The 15,849-nt window shown below is 45.7% G+C and overlaps 2 protein-coding genes across 2 annotated transcripts in view; one reads left to right on the top strand and one right to left on the bottom strand.

Annotated features, from left to right (window-relative positions):
• Window positions 1-6,836, top strand: part of clec16a (C-type lectin domain containing 16A) — a 34,900-nt gene extending 28,064 nt beyond the window's left edge. Inside the window, exons 21-23 of the mRNA XM_079281253.1 lie at window positions 284-454; window positions 1,316-1,453; window positions 4,132-6,836. Coding sequence (XP_079137379.1) covers window positions 284-454; window positions 1,316-1,453; window positions 4,132-4,628 — 806 coding nt within the window. The 3' untranslated portion in view covers window positions 4,629-6,836. The remainder of the gene's footprint in view (window positions 1-283; window positions 455-1,315; window positions 1,454-4,131) is intronic.
• A 4,566-nt stretch (window positions 6,837-11,402) lies between these two features.
• socs1a (suppressor of cytokine signaling 1a) lies at window positions 11,403-14,050 on the bottom strand. The gene is made up of 2 exons (XM_079282573.1): window positions 13,915-14,050; window positions 11,403-12,829 (listed from the first exon to the last, which is right to left on the bottom strand). Exon 2 carries the CDS (start codon window positions 12,770-12,772, stop codon window positions 12,083-12,085), a length of 690 nt encoding a protein of 229 aa, XP_079138699.1. The 5' UTR covers window positions 12,773-12,829; window positions 13,915-14,050; the 3' UTR covers window positions 11,403-12,082.
• Between the last annotated feature and the right edge of the window lie 1,799 nt (window positions 14,051-15,849).

Genomic DNA, 15,849 nt, shown 5'->3' with positions numbered 1-15,849 from the left:
ACCCATCAGTGCTTACACTTCCCTTCCCGACGGTCTGCTTCTTTAGAAATACACACAGAAGTAATGGCAGCGTAAAGGAGGATGTGAACCCTGCCCAAATCACTAAACAGTCACATGTACAAAAACATTTCAAACTTACAATGAATCAAATCACAGTTTTAACAAATCCAGTGGACGGGATAGACGGGATGTCCGCTCAAAGTTTGATTAGAGTCCCAAAGGTTCACCTGCAGAGATGCTGTGTTCACATCCCTCTCACACGCTCCACTTCCTCTGCTTGCAGCTCTGTTGGACCTGCCCGTGCAGCCCAGCACAACAGAGGTGTTGGGTTTCAGTCAGACGGCCAACGCTTCCCCCAGCGCCCTGCCGTTCCGATTCTACGAGCAGTCAAGGCGGTCGCCCAGCGACCCCACGGCAAATAGATCGGTCTTCGCCTCCGTGGATAAAGTACCAGGTGACGCACGGATAACCGGGCTCCACTGCCTGCACGTACTGCTGTAGCCTACACACTTACCCAGAGATCCAGAACCTCATCCATCATGCTGCTTCCTCGGCTTTAAATCTAGACATTGTAGACTCTGAACAAGATGAGTAGCAGAGCGCCTGTAGCCTGGATCTGAACGATCGTACAAACGTCACAAAACAGTGAACTCAATGACAAATATTATCAACGATAGAACAGAAGGTAATTCAACATATACTGAGACCTTTCCTCCAGATAGACTGGTGACAGCCGGTGGAGATGGGTTTGTGATTTGATCTTTAGTGTAGCTCTGAGGAAACAAAGATTAGAGGTTTTGTGTAGAAACAAGACTCCTTAGAATACACACTTGCTTAATTCATGCATTTCCATTGATGTTGCATACCATTGCTACAGTTTTACTTTAGTTTCACGTGTTGTAGCCTTGTCTGTTCGTGAGAAGGACTCTTTGTTTGTCTCAGCAAGGAAACGTGCTCCTTTCTCTAATGTCCAGGCTTCGTTACAGTGAAAATGAAAAGTCCACAAAAGTCCACATGTTTCCATCTAAAGGGACGTTTTTCTGATTAGTATTAATGTGCTGTGTGCTTTGGATGAATTGCAATAATAAGTTTATTTACATACATTTTAAGTATCGTTCTCAGAATCAAACTAATTAAGGAAAACGTGCACCAATGCAGGAAACTGCATCTGCCACACAAGTCTCTGACTGTAGGTAGACTGAGCGACGTGTGTGTATACTGTGTGCCACGCAATCATTCAGACTAGATGTGGCGAGGGGAGGTCATTGTCCCAGCCGTGGTAACACATCTCTATGTTCCTGTGCGCCATCTCTAGGTTTTGCCGTGGCTCACTGTGTGTCGCAGCACAGTCCCTCGCCCCTCTCCTCCCCCTCGCCTCCCTCCAGTGGGAGTGGGAGCACAGGAAGATGCGACTCTGTCACTGCAAGCACTATATCAGCTCAGAGCCCCACAGGTAGCTCACACACACAGCACATCCACATTCCCTCAATACAGAAATAAAGAGGCACACAGATTCTTGGACTGTGATGTAAATCAATCATTTTGGGAAAGTAAAATTCAAGCGGCAAAAATAAACTAACAGAGTAGCATGCTCTTTACTGAGCTGAGGTGTGGTCAACACAGTATATCTGCACTGTACAGCACACGCATGCGTCTTTTACACATGTAGAGCATTGGGTGTAACTATGGAACATATTTACACTCTCCACAAAGACCACAACAGCTTGCAGAGTGGTGTCAGTTGAGCTGTTGGTAGAGAAGAAGTAGCACAGGGACACTTCAGGGGCCGAGGTCGTTTGGCACCACAAAACCTGAAGAGGAGTGTTGAAGAAGCATGTCGATGAGCAGGAGTAGTGAGTCCCTCCCAACGTGAGCTAAACCAAGCAAGCATCCAAATGATTCAAATAGCATTCGTGCAATATCTCTGACATCTCAGTCTATACATACTAATAAGCACACGCACCTCCCTGCTCAGAGGTCGTAGTTAAGCAAAGCTGTTTACACTTTCCTTGATCTCTTGACAGTAAATCATCATCTGATGAACCCTCAGAACAAACGAGGGTGTGTCATGTATACGCCTTCAAATACATCACATGTTGGACTGAAATGAATCGGCCCTGAACACGCGTGTGATTAATAACATTCCTGATGTCCAGGGCTCTGGTGTTGAGCATGCAGGCTCACTGGAATGACTGACGCACTACAAAGAGCCTGCAACCAAGCAGTCACAAAAACACTATTTTTAGGGAGCACGGCGTCGTGAAAAGGTAGAAGGACACGGAGGGCTCATACGTGTCGGCAGTAGGCGTCTACATGCGTTTCTCTGTGAATGTAAATCCCACATCTTACCTGTTCAACTGGTTTACTCCTAAAGAGGATTTGGCTCATCTGTCACTCTCACCTGTACTCAAGTGAACTGAAAAGCAGAGCAGGTGAAGGTTGAGTACTGTGAGTGATTAGTTTGATCAAATGAAAAGGGTTCCTTATGATTGCGGGTTTTTAAGCTTTTCTTTTTTTTACAGAATTACGTCAATATATTATTGAATGTTGCACATAAGCTGCTGAGAGTTGCTTGGACTCATCACAGTTAATAAACTCAGTCCGAAGTGTTTCACGTGTTCAGGCTCTGCTCTTTGGTACGGAGTGTGTTTGTAAAGACTCGTGCTGGGCAACGATTCAAATATTTAATGGCGATTAATCGCATGGATTTTTTGCGATTAATTGCATTGTTATGGCAAAGTTCAACAATGAATTATAAAGTAGTGTATTGCGCACTTTTATTTTAAAGTACTGCTACATGAACAAAAGGGCAATAACATTTGGTTCACGAGATGCAGGCAGCATGTTTCATACTTAATGTGAATATAATTCATACTTTGTTGGAATCTTATTCTGAAAACCGGATGTTCGTCTGAAGAAACCGGATGTTGTCTCACGTTAATCTTTCCGCTAACTTTCAAAGTCCTTCGCTCGCTCCCGATCTGTGCCGTTTAAATGCGTTTACCGTGAATGTCAGCATAGAGGTGCACTGACATGACTGACTGTAGGACGTTTGCTGGCTTTTATCCCACTGCTCTTGTCATCCTCTTGTTGTTATGTATATGTATCGTCTCTTGTCTTTCAATTTAAAAAAAAGGAAAAAAAAGAAATTAGAATAATACATTTTTTAAATGCGTTAACGCGCGATAAAATAATTGCCGGCGTTAATTAATGAATGCGTTAACTTGCCCAGCACTAGTAAAGACAGGAAGTGTTTTCATACACTGCCTCATACCTGAAAGTCTTCATGACTGCAGCTCATAAGTACCAAATGTACACGAGCACGTCACAGAAGAAACATTTTCACGATGACAAACTTAACGGTCTGAATCATTTCATTCACTCGTTGTTTTACACGTTCTCAGTGAACTGTCACCCTTCATCCAGTAGTTCGTTCTAACGTTGTACATCTGACATCGCTGATTGTGAAACGGTTTTGTTGATTCTTTCACACCGCACCCTTACGCTCTAATGTAAGTATGCTCACGCAGTAGTTTACATTGCAGTTCATAGCTTATTCAAACCATGCTGCTGCTGTTAAACCACGAGTACACCTGCTGCTGCTGCTGCTGCTTGTTCACGTTCAGCGAGTCCACCCTGTTCCTCTTATTCCTCCCTAGAAGCTTTCGGCACTGAAATCCTCCCCATTAGAAGGGATCTGCTCATTCTTTACTCTGTAAACAATGAAAAGAAGAGGAGGGACTTGGTGAACACACTGTGCTGTGTTACTCATCAGTCTGTCTGTCTGAATGCATGTGGTACCTGCATCCTGTAGATCTCTGTCGTAGCTACATGACCTGTGTTCATGATGTTCATGGTTGTGTTATTTAAGTGTCTTTTAATTACATTCAAAGTCTGAATAGTTCTGAATTCAGACTTTTGCTCTTACGATGGTGCATTTACTGTGTTTTCTCTCACAGTGCATCTGAATGCAGGCGACACGTTTCACCCCTTTAGATCATCTCTTTGGACGTGTGTGTGTTTTTGAAGGCTTTGTTTAAGAGAAGCCACATCATTTCACAGCGGGGCCACAGTGAGAATCCTTAGAAATGAGTCTTCCTCTGAGTTCACCTGCCTCTCTTTGTCCTCTAGATGACGGCACGTTGTTGGAGCACACCCCGCCCTCCCTCTCGGGCGGCGAGGGGGAAGGAGGAGGTGCAGAAGTAACGCTAGTCTCCTCTGCTCCCTCGGCACCAGTCACAGGCCTCGCCCCGAGCCTCACCCCGGCGTCCCAGCCCAACATCTCCCTCCTCACGGACGGCGACGCGGAGCCGCTCAGCGTGGAGTCGCTCACGCTGCTGCCGCCCGCAGACTCGCCGCACCTGCACCCCTGTGCCAGCCACATTCCCACAGTGCACTCCCTCCAGAGAGCAGGGGAGGGGGAGGGACATAGGAAAGGTGAGCAAAGAGATGAGGAGGCGCTGCCAGAGGAAGAGGGGTCGCCCACAGACGAGACGGTAAAAGAGGAAACCACAACAACAGAGTTGGTCACCCCCACTGACGAGGAACCCGAGGCAGAAGGTGAAGACGCTCCTCCAGAGGTGAATGGAGACAACTCAACGGAAACAGAGGATCCAGATGCACACTGAAACACCAGACTCTCCTGAACTGGATTAAGCAACACACACACAACCATGTTCATGCACTTCAACATATATCTCACACACGTAGGACAGGGAAGTGTGATCGTTAAACTATCCAGCGTGACTGCGGCATGTTCTCATGCAGCGACCTGTAGATAGTGTGTGTGATGTGAACAGTTGGATTTTGGAGGCGTCTCAACGTTTGTGTTTGCACATGAAGAGACTCTTTTCACTCTGAGAGGATGAATCACTGGGCAAATGAAAGAAAAAACAAGGCTTCAAGCACATTTGGGTTTCTGTTCATTTGAGTGTGTCCGGTTGTGTTTTTAGTGAGCGTGTGTGTAAAGACGCTCAACCAGCAATGTTTTTTATTCATTCTGACCGATTGTTCATCAGCTCAAAGACACACACCACATGCTGCTGTTCATCCACAGACTTTTTGTCGTATGTTACGTTCACCACTAATGTTTTGTGGTGTTGGTCACGTCTATGCTAACACACACGCTATACATACTGTCCACACTGAGTCAGCTGCACTTGCCTTTTAACCGCTGTCTGTCAGACCCGTTAGCAGTAACTGCCATTGTGTGTGTGTGTGTGTGTGTGTGTGTGTGTGGGTGCGTGTGTGCGTGTGTGTGTGTCGGGGTGTGCATGGGCTTGAATGATTCAGACACCGTGGTTTCTACATTTTGTTTAGCTCTCATTGTTCCAGGTGTAGAGTAACGATCCGTTCATTTCACATTTAATAACTGGTGACAATTAAAGCAAAATATTAAAATGGTGTGCAGCATCTTGAGCCGGGAGGAAACCTTCATCAGACGTTGGCGTGGAGTGTTGTCCCCTGATGGTGAACATCACAGCACACAGTGGGTTTCCACCGTAGTTGACGTTGATCTCTTGAGCTCACAGTTTAGTTCGGGTTGCTTGAGTGCAACAATGCGTTGGAGCAACGCATTGTTTGTTTTCAGATATGCAACAGTATTCAGCAAACCTTGACCTCGTTAGATTTGTTTTTTGTTTTCAACTTCCTCCTCGTATCATACTGTAGTTCAGAGCCTTCAGGGATCAGATGGTGTGAGTGACTCTCTAATCGGATTTGAAGGATCTGCATGGGGCTGAATAAGTGGTGCAGGAGTTATTCATAATGGATAGCAGGTCACTGAGTAGTAGTAAATAATTCACAGTCTCGTGTTCAGCGTTAGTGACACGGGTGAGCTGCTGCTTTACTCAATGAAGAGCTGAGTGTTTGCTGTGTTTAGTCAAAGAGATAAAGAAGTGGATTTGCGTGACTAAATGAAACGCTGACGTCCTCATCGAGTGACGTCATAGAACTCTGAAAACACAACTTCTGTCTGCAGGTTTGCAATGCCGGGTTGAATGTATGTGCCGGTTTCCCCCTCGGGCACTGACCTGAGCTCAGTCTTACTCTCATGCATCGCTCTCAACACTCAAATGACTGACAAAGTTCCAACGACTGGTGAACCATGAAAGTCTGGAAAAGCAACATTAACTTCTTGAGATGCTGCTCTGAGGTCAGTGTGGAGGGGCGAACCTCCTCCTCTCCAGCTGACGAAAGCTTTACTACTGCAATAATCTGAAGAGCTAACCAATGAGGGGAGAGATGAATGCAGCGGACGACTTGTCTCTCTTGTATTGTTTGGTCGTGTAGAATGAGATCGTTGTGTTTTATCCTTCATTCATGACTTGATTTCTAAATCTTAGGAACAAAAGCAGCGTTTCTCTCTCTCATCCGTTTTAATCCTTTTCTTTTCTGTTCCATGATCTTAACAGCTTAAGTCTTAATGCTCGATCATTGTCTAACTCTGTACAGTCAACACGTTTATGAAGGAGGAATCTTTTTTTTTTTTTCTCTCTCTCCGTCTTGCTCCTGTAAATAGAAGAATGATGGTGATCACTGGCGTGCTGAAGAGGCTTGGCACAATTTGTAGAGCAGCTTCCGATGGTGTGAAGGAACATGCCGCCATCTTTGACGACAACATGGTGGCATGTACCCGGTAACCATTGGAACCCGCTATCCTAACACGTCATGTCAAGCCTCCATTGTGTGTGTGTGTGTGTGTGTGTGTGTGTGTGCGCGTGTGTGTGAGAGATATGTTTATATGCTCTGTAAATGCTATTTTTGCTTTTAAATCTGTAATTATTGTTAATGAACTGAAACAGAGGAATAAATAAAGAACTGCAATAAATTATTAACAGTGAGGCTGCTGCTTGAGTCGTGTTGTCTCACACAGACGTTTGTTTTCCACTCCTTCTCCCCCCGGTCGTCTTCACAGAATCACACTGGTAGTAACAGATGTGTTTGAGCAAGGAAACCACAGGATATATCTAGCAAGGAACACACACACACACACACACCCCTGTATACTATCTCACTGAGTGTGTGAAGGTTTCCACTGATTGTTTTATGGCTACTAAAGCTGTAAACCATCCCTCCCCTAATCTGAAACTAAAGGTAAAGAGCCATCCTACCTTGCACCTCCACAACCAGATGTAGTTGTTTGGAAGTATAACAATATGTATGTATTTGCTTCTGACCTGGATTTGTGAGTGTGTGTGTGTGTGTGAGAGAGAGAGAGAGAGAGACGGCAATGACGTTGCTGTTGCACTTTCTACCTTTGCGTCGTGTTGCTGTGACTGCTGCAGGAGCCCTCAGTCAGCTTGTGGTCTGTATGTGTTGCTTTTATCGCGGTTCCTCTCTTCAAGGAAGTCGGGTTATGTGTGCGTAAACATTTGACTGGGTTCCTGGTACTGCAGCTATAGTAGTGTGCGTGCGTGTGTCCTCTGTGCTTAACCACAGTCGCAGCGTTGCATTGAAGTTTTGACTGTAGAGATCTTGTACGGTTTTGCTGCTCTGGTCCATAAAGAAGAGTTTAATGGCACTTCACAGTCAACCAAAGATTAATGACGTGTCCGTCTGCCTCTGAGGGTTTCTTCATGTTTACCTCCGTCTAAGTCCTCCTAGCTTCTGATTGGTAGTTCGGTTCAGCCTTTTCTCATTCCCAGGGTGTCAAATACCACGACTCCCAAGTAACTACAATGTGAACCCATCCGTGGGATTATTGGACGCTCATAGAGGCCTGGGTGTGAGAGATCGTAGTCTAAGGCCAAAAGAGGGAGGGAAGACTGATGGCTCAAATAAACAGGACTTCAAACAGAGTTATTTGAGTTATTTTGAAGTTACGTTAAAGATATTTAACGCGTTTTCTGTTCTTAAATTACATCGTTGACGTTTTACTTAGTTTAAGTAGTTATTTTAAGCCAAACATGGTGAGTTCCCTAAACCTAAGTGGTTTTGTTGGTCTCACAAAGCGTCAGTATGTGACGTGTTGGAATAAGAACGTGTTGTTCGATCACGTGAGTTAGAAATAAGGAAGCGTGCTCGTCGTTTATACATCCATGCTTGTGTCTCTATGCTAAAGTCAGCCAGCAGAAAATAAGCTTGACTGGAAACTGAGGGGTCTGAAGGGAACCAGATGGTCTGGGGTCTTGTCATCAGCCGGCACAAAACCCGAATGAGACATAACGTGTTAATTATTGAGAAATAAAGGTGCTGGTCGGACAGAGAAGGCTAGCCGGTTCCCTCTGTGGCCTCCTATTTAATGGACAGACATGAGCGCGCTATGAATCTTCTCATCTAACTCCTCCAGAAAGTGTTGAACGTTGTTGCTGTCGGAAGGTTTAAAGAAGGACGTTGGGGAATTCCTTGGAGCCGTGATCTACAGCAGCTGTTAGAAGAACTTTCACATCCGCACTGGGTTTAGTTGAAGCTTGTCTGGAAGCAGCCTCCCACATCACCATGTTTAAAGAAAATAGACATTTCCTGCTGTAAGCCACACATTCATTGTTTGTGTTTCTTTGTGTAAAGTTCGTCACTTTTGGTAAATCAGCGTCAAAGCCCATTCTTCTAATCTGATGACCAACGTTTCGAAGTTTGCTGTCGTCATACCGGGAATTTTGGGATGTGTCTCAACCTGGTGACTAGAACTCAGGATGTTTGGTCTGAGGAAAGCCTTGTCCGAGAAAAGCCCAGCGAGGCGGCCTGGTGGGTTAACAGCTCATAACCTTTATTCTTAATCACGTCAAATGTCAAGCTCATCGTTTTGCAAGATCTTTTCCCTTTTATTCTTTTGTCACTTTTGCCCCATTTCACGCTTTTTTTTTTTTCTCGAGGTGTCGTTTTCAGTTGGTTTCTGTAGAAGGGTGTCTGTGTCCTTTAAAGGACAGAAAACTCAGAGTGGAGGGTTCCACCGAAATCAGCTGATACCACGTTCACAGGACACCTCACTTCACGTTTCACTTCTCAAAATAGTCGGGAATGTCCTGAATACTGAGAAGCTATGAATGAAACTGCTGCGTATGAATCACTCGCCACCCCACAGGAACACACCACTGAACGTGAAATCTGTCATCTTTTCAAGGTAAAGCTTCGAAAAGTGAGGATTGATAACGTCTATAAGAATTAAGATATCCCAATCATAGTGTTTATATCAGTGACTCATGTTTCACAGAATGGTGAGTGTGTGTGTTCCACCCCTGCTCAACCGCTTCTTCAAGCTAAGATAATTATATCCTCAAGCGTGTAGGGCTTTACTTGAATCAAGCTGTGAGTGTTATATTCGGTATGACTCAATATTGTGTGTGTTAGTGGCTACGTTTGTCTAGACCCAAGAGAATAAAAAGAATTTAAAAACTCCCCATAAAGATCACAAAGCCTGATGGTTTGGTCTGAGCGTTGGAGTTCGGGTTAGGTATCAGGAAGAGGTTAGTTGAAGGTATAACCTCAAGTTGGAAATGAGAAGGAGGCTACGCTGTCCGAAAAAGTGACTCATGCTCTCACAAATGCCATGAAACCGCTAAATTTGAGCAAATGATTCTGCTTTCTAAAGTTTTGTGCACACGTTCTGTAATACACCCTGTGCTTTTTAACATTGACGTGACATCCGTTTTAGCATTTAAATTTTTACCAATACAAACTCGGGTGTCATTTTAACAGATGTACAACTTAAAGATGGTGGTTGAGAGCATTAATATAGAATGAAAAATAGTCCTCAAGTCGGCTTCATCACCAAGAAGGCTCAGCAGAGGATGGACTTGCTGAGGCAGCTGAAGAAGTTCTACCTGCCAAAGACGATGTCTACAGAGCCATCGTTGAGTCCATCCTCTGCTCCTCCATCACGGTCTGGTACCAAATTGTGACACTTCTACTCATCAATAGGGGGGTTATTTAATACTTTACCGGCTTGCTGCGGCCTGCTCCTCTTTTCGGCTCTCGGAGGCGTTGACCAAGATACCGTCTCTAAATTGTCCTATTCTACCTATACGCGGACTTTCTTAAAAAGGGTCCGTCTTACCCGTTCGTCTTTGGCGCCAGAAGGTATCTTAGTCAGCGTCCTCGTCGAGTCAGTTTCCAGCAATTGTCCCTTCGTGGTCGCCAATTTTGTTAAGGTTTAGAAACCAAAAGGATGAGAGCCTGCAGGCCGCAGGGACTTTTCTGCTGCGAGCTTCCTAGTGCGCACGCGCATCAGAAAAATTGTAAGAACAGATTGTAGCCGATCCCTCTCACCCTGGACACAAGCTGTCCGTGCCCCTTCCATCTGGCAGGAAGCTGCGGTCCATCAGTACCGCGACGTCACGACACATGAACAGTTTCTTCCTGTCTGTAGTTGGGCTCATTAACAAAGCCCGGGACTTCCACTGACTCTGACACTTACATCCGCAGGACAATCACCAAGCAGAGCGGAGACGGGAGCGCAGCGTGTCAGGAAAAAATAAAAACTTGTTATTCTTGAAAAATAGCTGAGAAGCATCGCCATTGTTGTCCGGTGGTCTGATACTTCCGCCAGCTGGAGACTCCACATTTTAGATAACATTGAACAATTCATGCCTCCTTGATCTATGCTGCAGTTGAACTCTTCAACTTGTGGTTCAGACAAAAAGAAAGCGTTGTCAGTTTCTGCGGCACACAGCGTGGATGAACGCAACGGCTCTGTGTGAGAGCGTGTAAAAGGTGTGGTGTGAGGTTCCTGTCTGAACACCGTCACACCCCTTCAACATAGCGGCGTCTCCAAAGACTAGATCAGTCTTCAGAGAAGCGCTCAGCTGGGCTTTGCTCCAATGCGACACTGACTACATGTATAGTTTCTCAAATAAATGAGTCGGACACTCAAATCAGGTAGACCCACCCGGATGTGTGGCCACACCCATTAAAGAACTTCAGTCAATAATGGAAACACTTTGTTTAAAAAGCAGTCATGTTTTAAATCTCTTCTTTAAGAGACGGTGCCTTTACGTACAGTATAAAGTGCAAAATAAAATTTCCCACTTCCTCCTGAGGAAATTTTAATCTGCGCTGGCTCCCCACTATCGGTTAAAAGTACTACACACACACACACACACACACACACTCGTTATGTGTCACCTCTGCCCCTGTTTCTGGTAAGTGTGTGCGTTTCTAACCCCACCCACCTGTCACTGCACAGATGAATCACTGTGGTGACGATACTGTACGCTACCGCGTCGCACTTCCTGTCTGTCCGTATGGCCTATTGTCTGTGTGTGTGTGTGTGTGTGTTCGTCCCGCCCTCTCTCTCTCTCTCACCAGCCCTACCCTCTCCCTGCAAATGACATGATTCGGGGAAGAGAAATACCACAGTCGAAAAAAAAGTTACTAAAAATCCAGCAAGGTTAGTTTAAATAAGTTTTATTTCAAATATAATATAAAATATCTTTAAAAAAAATACTCTTGCATATCTGACACACATGATCTGCCTGGCAGAGAGTAGGAGTAAGAGGCGGTAAGCCTCTACGTACAGTACATTTAAACCAGACCTCGTGACTCCGGATACCGTCTGACGTCCTCTTCAACATGGCGGCGGATTGAAAGAGACATCAGGTGGTATTTGAGCCATCGGCGCCGGCAAACATTCACGTGCGATGTGTAAACAGTCAACAACATTAGAGTATTACAAGTCTGCTACAAGTCCTACTGGTACCACAGCCTGCCGACGGCTTCAGCCGCCTCCAACAGGTCCACACCGTCGATGCTCTGAATGTCCTTCCACCGTCCGCTTGTAAACGTGTCCGGGCCTCCGGGGGCCACAAAACAGACCCTACAGTTTCCAGTGGAGCGGTCACAGTGGACCCCGCCGCTGTGACGGCGCGCGTGTAGATTTCCCTTAATGCGGCCTTTTCTAACTTCCCGTGCGTCCTCAAGACCAGAAGGCGCTCTGTCCGTGTGCAAGTTGTGTCTCTGGAGGTAATGTGTGTTGAAATGTCTCGCCCTGTGCAACTGAAGACCGGTACTTGTCTTCTACGATACATTTTGCAGCTTTTCGGCACCATACAGGGAGATGCTTTTATGTGCAAACACTGTTTTCTCGGTGAAAACTTCCTTCTTGAAATGAAGAATAATACACCCAGAACTTTGAATGGCAAGCTGGTCATAGTTTGTAAGGGAACTCCAACAGGAAGCCTTGGACAATGTGGGTGAGTGGCAGCTCCGCCACCCGGCTCCCTTCGCCACACAGCTCCATGATGCGCTTCCTGCACAGCTCCTGCAGCGTTGGCTCCCATCTCCTGTACGGGAACTTCAGGCTCTTCTTGGGAGAATTGACGTAATGCTCCAAGAGGGCAAAGAGCGTCGGGAAGGAGCGCTCGTTGCCCGCCAGTGAGAACTTCTGCCGCTTGTAGTCGATGCGCACGCTGACCGGCCCGCTCTTGCCGTGGTAGGACAGCGTGAAGAAGACGTCCTTCTGCCGGCTGTCGCGGATGAGGAAGCTGCCCAGCGGGGCGTCCCGCAGCATGCGATGGGCCTCCTCCACTCCCAGAGGGCCCCAGTAGAAGGCGCTGCGCTCGAGCTTGGACGCCGTCTCTGTGATGATCTTGCAGTCCTCCTTGCAGGAGAAGGTGGGGAAGTGGGTCAGATAGACGGAGGGGACGAACGCCGACCTCGGGTTGGGATCCGGGGCGGCCCGACGCTGAAGCTGATCCGACTCGGTGCGGCGAGGGCTGAGAGCGAGCTGCCTGGACAGCAGTGATGACGGGGACGACGACGATGACGAGGCTGATGAGGCTGAAGAGCTGGACAACTGGGTCTTGTCATGGCCTTCCACTGTGCTGTCGGCTACCATCCTACAGGGGAGAGCGGCCCCAGACCCTCTCCCATCTCTAACCACCACACTGACATCCTGAGAGACGAGACAAGAAAGAGCACGTTATTATCTTCACTACAAACGTTCAGTCACTAGTTTCACAGCAGCCTGGTCAAACTCAAGAGAACAGTTCCGTCTTCATGTAAAACTATAAACGTGGCAGTGAATGTCATTGTTCACAAGTACAACACACAACTTTTAGGCAATGGAGGCCATGTGTGGCTCTGATGCTCTAAAAAGACAAAGATGTGTGTGTGTGTGTGTGTGTGTGTGTGTGTGTGTGTGTGTGTGTGTGTGTGTGTGTGTGTGTGTGTGTGTGTGTGTGTGTGTGAAGGTTAGAAATACAAGTTTCCATGAAGAGGTACTCTGTTTCATATGACTGGAGTCTGCGATTAGGCCAAAATACAGTCAGCCACAGTCGGCTTACTGTACACTGACTGGAGACACACACACACACAGTTTATGGGGCTTCTTGCCGTTTTTGCTTTCTCACTTCTACCGACAATGACTGAAATCCCGGGTTGAAATCTAACTTTTTCCAGCCAATGATATAAAAGGCTACGCATGCAGGAAAATAAAGATTTTTTTGGGGACATGTGGTTTGTGGTTTGGACTCAGATGAGGTGACGAACACCTGTAGATTCTCATCAGCGGAGTACAATCTACACCAGCTGCCCTGTGTGCTGTTCACCTCCTGCATGTCCACTGAATTAATGAACAACTTGTGCTACCAACAAACAAACAAAACATCCAGGGGAAGGTCATGATTAACAGGTGATGTAATTCTGGGGGATCTTTTTAGTTTCAATGTCAGACGATCATGGGGACAAAATTCTAATTCTAATTATATTTCAGATTTTTTTTTTCCATAAATCTTTGGAGAAAATGTTTGTTATTTCAGTGGCTGCATTGCCTCGTGAAGTTTTACTTTCCACAGCAAACATCTGGACAGTGAGAACCAAACACGAGTAAGAAGAGTGAAACAGTCCATGCAACACAGTTTTCACATTTCAATCACTTATTTGTTCCACTGCACAAGGCCCAGAAAAAAACACACAAATGAATGCTGCAAAGCAGCAAAAAAAAGAGGAAAAAAATACCTCCAGTTTGAAAAGTCTTACCGTTTTGTTCTAACAACAGCGGTTGTTTAATTAAAGATCCGTTCGTCTGTAATCTCAGAGCGCGTGGAGATGAGTTGCTGTCTTGCAGGTATATCCGTGACGCAGCGCGAGGTGGCGAGCAACGGTGAGTCTGACACCTCGAGAGCAACTGAGCCGTGATTTCCACCCGTCAGGGTTTAACTCTCGTGTGTGTTTGCGTGAATGCGTGTCCTCCCGTGATAAACACTCCTTTATACTCTCGTCAGCTCCGCCCGCTTCCACGAATAGACACGACTCTTTCGCGGCAGCCAGCCAGTTTCTCTGAAACGAAAGTGAAACTGATCTCGGCTCGGCCGCCCTCTGCTCTTTCAGTTCGTTTGAACGCGCTTGTTATTTGGAGAAAACCGCAAAAGCCACATGGCAGTCGGACGTTACAGAAAGACACGGTGACAGATCCGAGTAATGGCAGCGTTTACTACACAAAGGGGTGCTGTTTTTTTGGGGTTTTAGCTGGTTTTTTGGGGTTTTTAGTGGCGTTGTATGAGCCTTCTTAAAGGCACAGTTCACCCCAAAAGAGCTCGCTGTGGGCGGCTACATATGAAACGACTCACAACCAGGTTTGTGGATTATTGTAAGTAACTTGGTCCTGAGTTCTGGAAATAGACATTACTGTTGAGTTTTATTGAATGTGTTTTTTTGGCACTTCGAGCACCACAAGCCGAGTGACATATAGTCTCTTTAAATTGGTGAAAAAGGCAGACAGCTACATCCATCTCACAATTATGTAATTGTAATTATGTAATGTTGATTTTGAGCTGAACTGTGCCTTTAATATTTGGCTTTGTAGTCAGTCTCTCTCCGTCTGTGTGTGTCATAAAAATTGTTCTATTAATTCCCTGCAAATGTATGGTTGTAATCCATATGTCATTTCAGAAGAGCACAGGATGTGCTCAGTGTATTTTTATCATTAGACATTACGTGAAATGTTCTTCACGTCCGTCATTGGTCTCAGTTGACCTTTCCAGAAGATGTGCAACATCAGGTGCATGTTTTAAACATTTGGCCCCACAAGGTAAGTCCTGTTATCATAATGATCTCAGCAGTCAGAGAGCACTCGTGTGTAATATCAAGTCCCAAAAGAAGGAACATTCTGATCTTTAGGTTAAAAAAAAAAAGAGGCAGTAGCGGGCAAATCAGTTGACTCGGGCCTCGAGAGAAACCGAACCGTGTCGCTGCGTCACTTCTTCATTTGTTGTTAATAGCTCTTCCACAGAAAGGTTTCTCCGGCCTCCACATTTGGGCTGATTCATCTCAGAAATGCTCATGTTGTGACACCCTGACAGTCATTCCACTATTTAGACTTTCAACACCAAAGTCACATCAACACAGTTCCCCTTTGAATCCCGTTGTCTTTTGTCATGTAGTATTAATGAGACGCAATTAACCCATCATACAGCGGAGCATTTGTCCTGTTCCTCTTTAGCTGTGGTCAAATGGTGGTTATGATGACCAGTGAGACTCGGAAGAGTGTTTCTAAGTAACAGCTGTTTCACTTGAAGTACACTTCTCTGAATGTTTTTACAATCTCACTTTTACTTCATGATAAGTGCGTGCGTGTGTGTGTGTGTGTGCGTGTGTGTGTGCGCGTGTGTGTGTGTAATTAGTGTTTCACGCCAAATGATTCATGTGTTCGGCATAGATCTGTTAAATAAGTACCATAATGTACAGTGAGGCCGTTCTAGATATACAGTACCTGCACATTAAAACATCACACGCTGCATCAGCTCGTCCTAAAGAGCTTGTCAAATATCTGCATACACACACACACACACACACACACACACACATAAATATGGGTATTACAGTTCAAGTAAATATAAACTTGTTTTTCAGAGAGAGCCAGGTGAACTAAGTTCCAAGTGGTCATGTTACAACAGAGCGAGGGAGGCAAAATGA

The sequence above is a fragment of the Melanostigma gelatinosum genome (genome assembly GCF_949748355.1).
Source record: "Melanostigma gelatinosum genome assembly, chromosome: 13".
Lineage (NCBI taxonomy): Eukaryota > Metazoa > Chordata > Actinopteri > Perciformes > Zoarcidae > Melanostigma > Melanostigma gelatinosum.
Note: the sequence above shows the minus strand (reverse complement) of the source record. Positions and strands in the feature narration are given on the sequence as shown.

Excerpts from the sequence above, each read along its gene's own strand:
- socs1a (XM_079282573.1), bottom strand. The coding sequence starts at position 12,772 with ATGGTAGCCGACAGCACAGTGGAAGGCCATGACAAGACCCAGTTGTCC.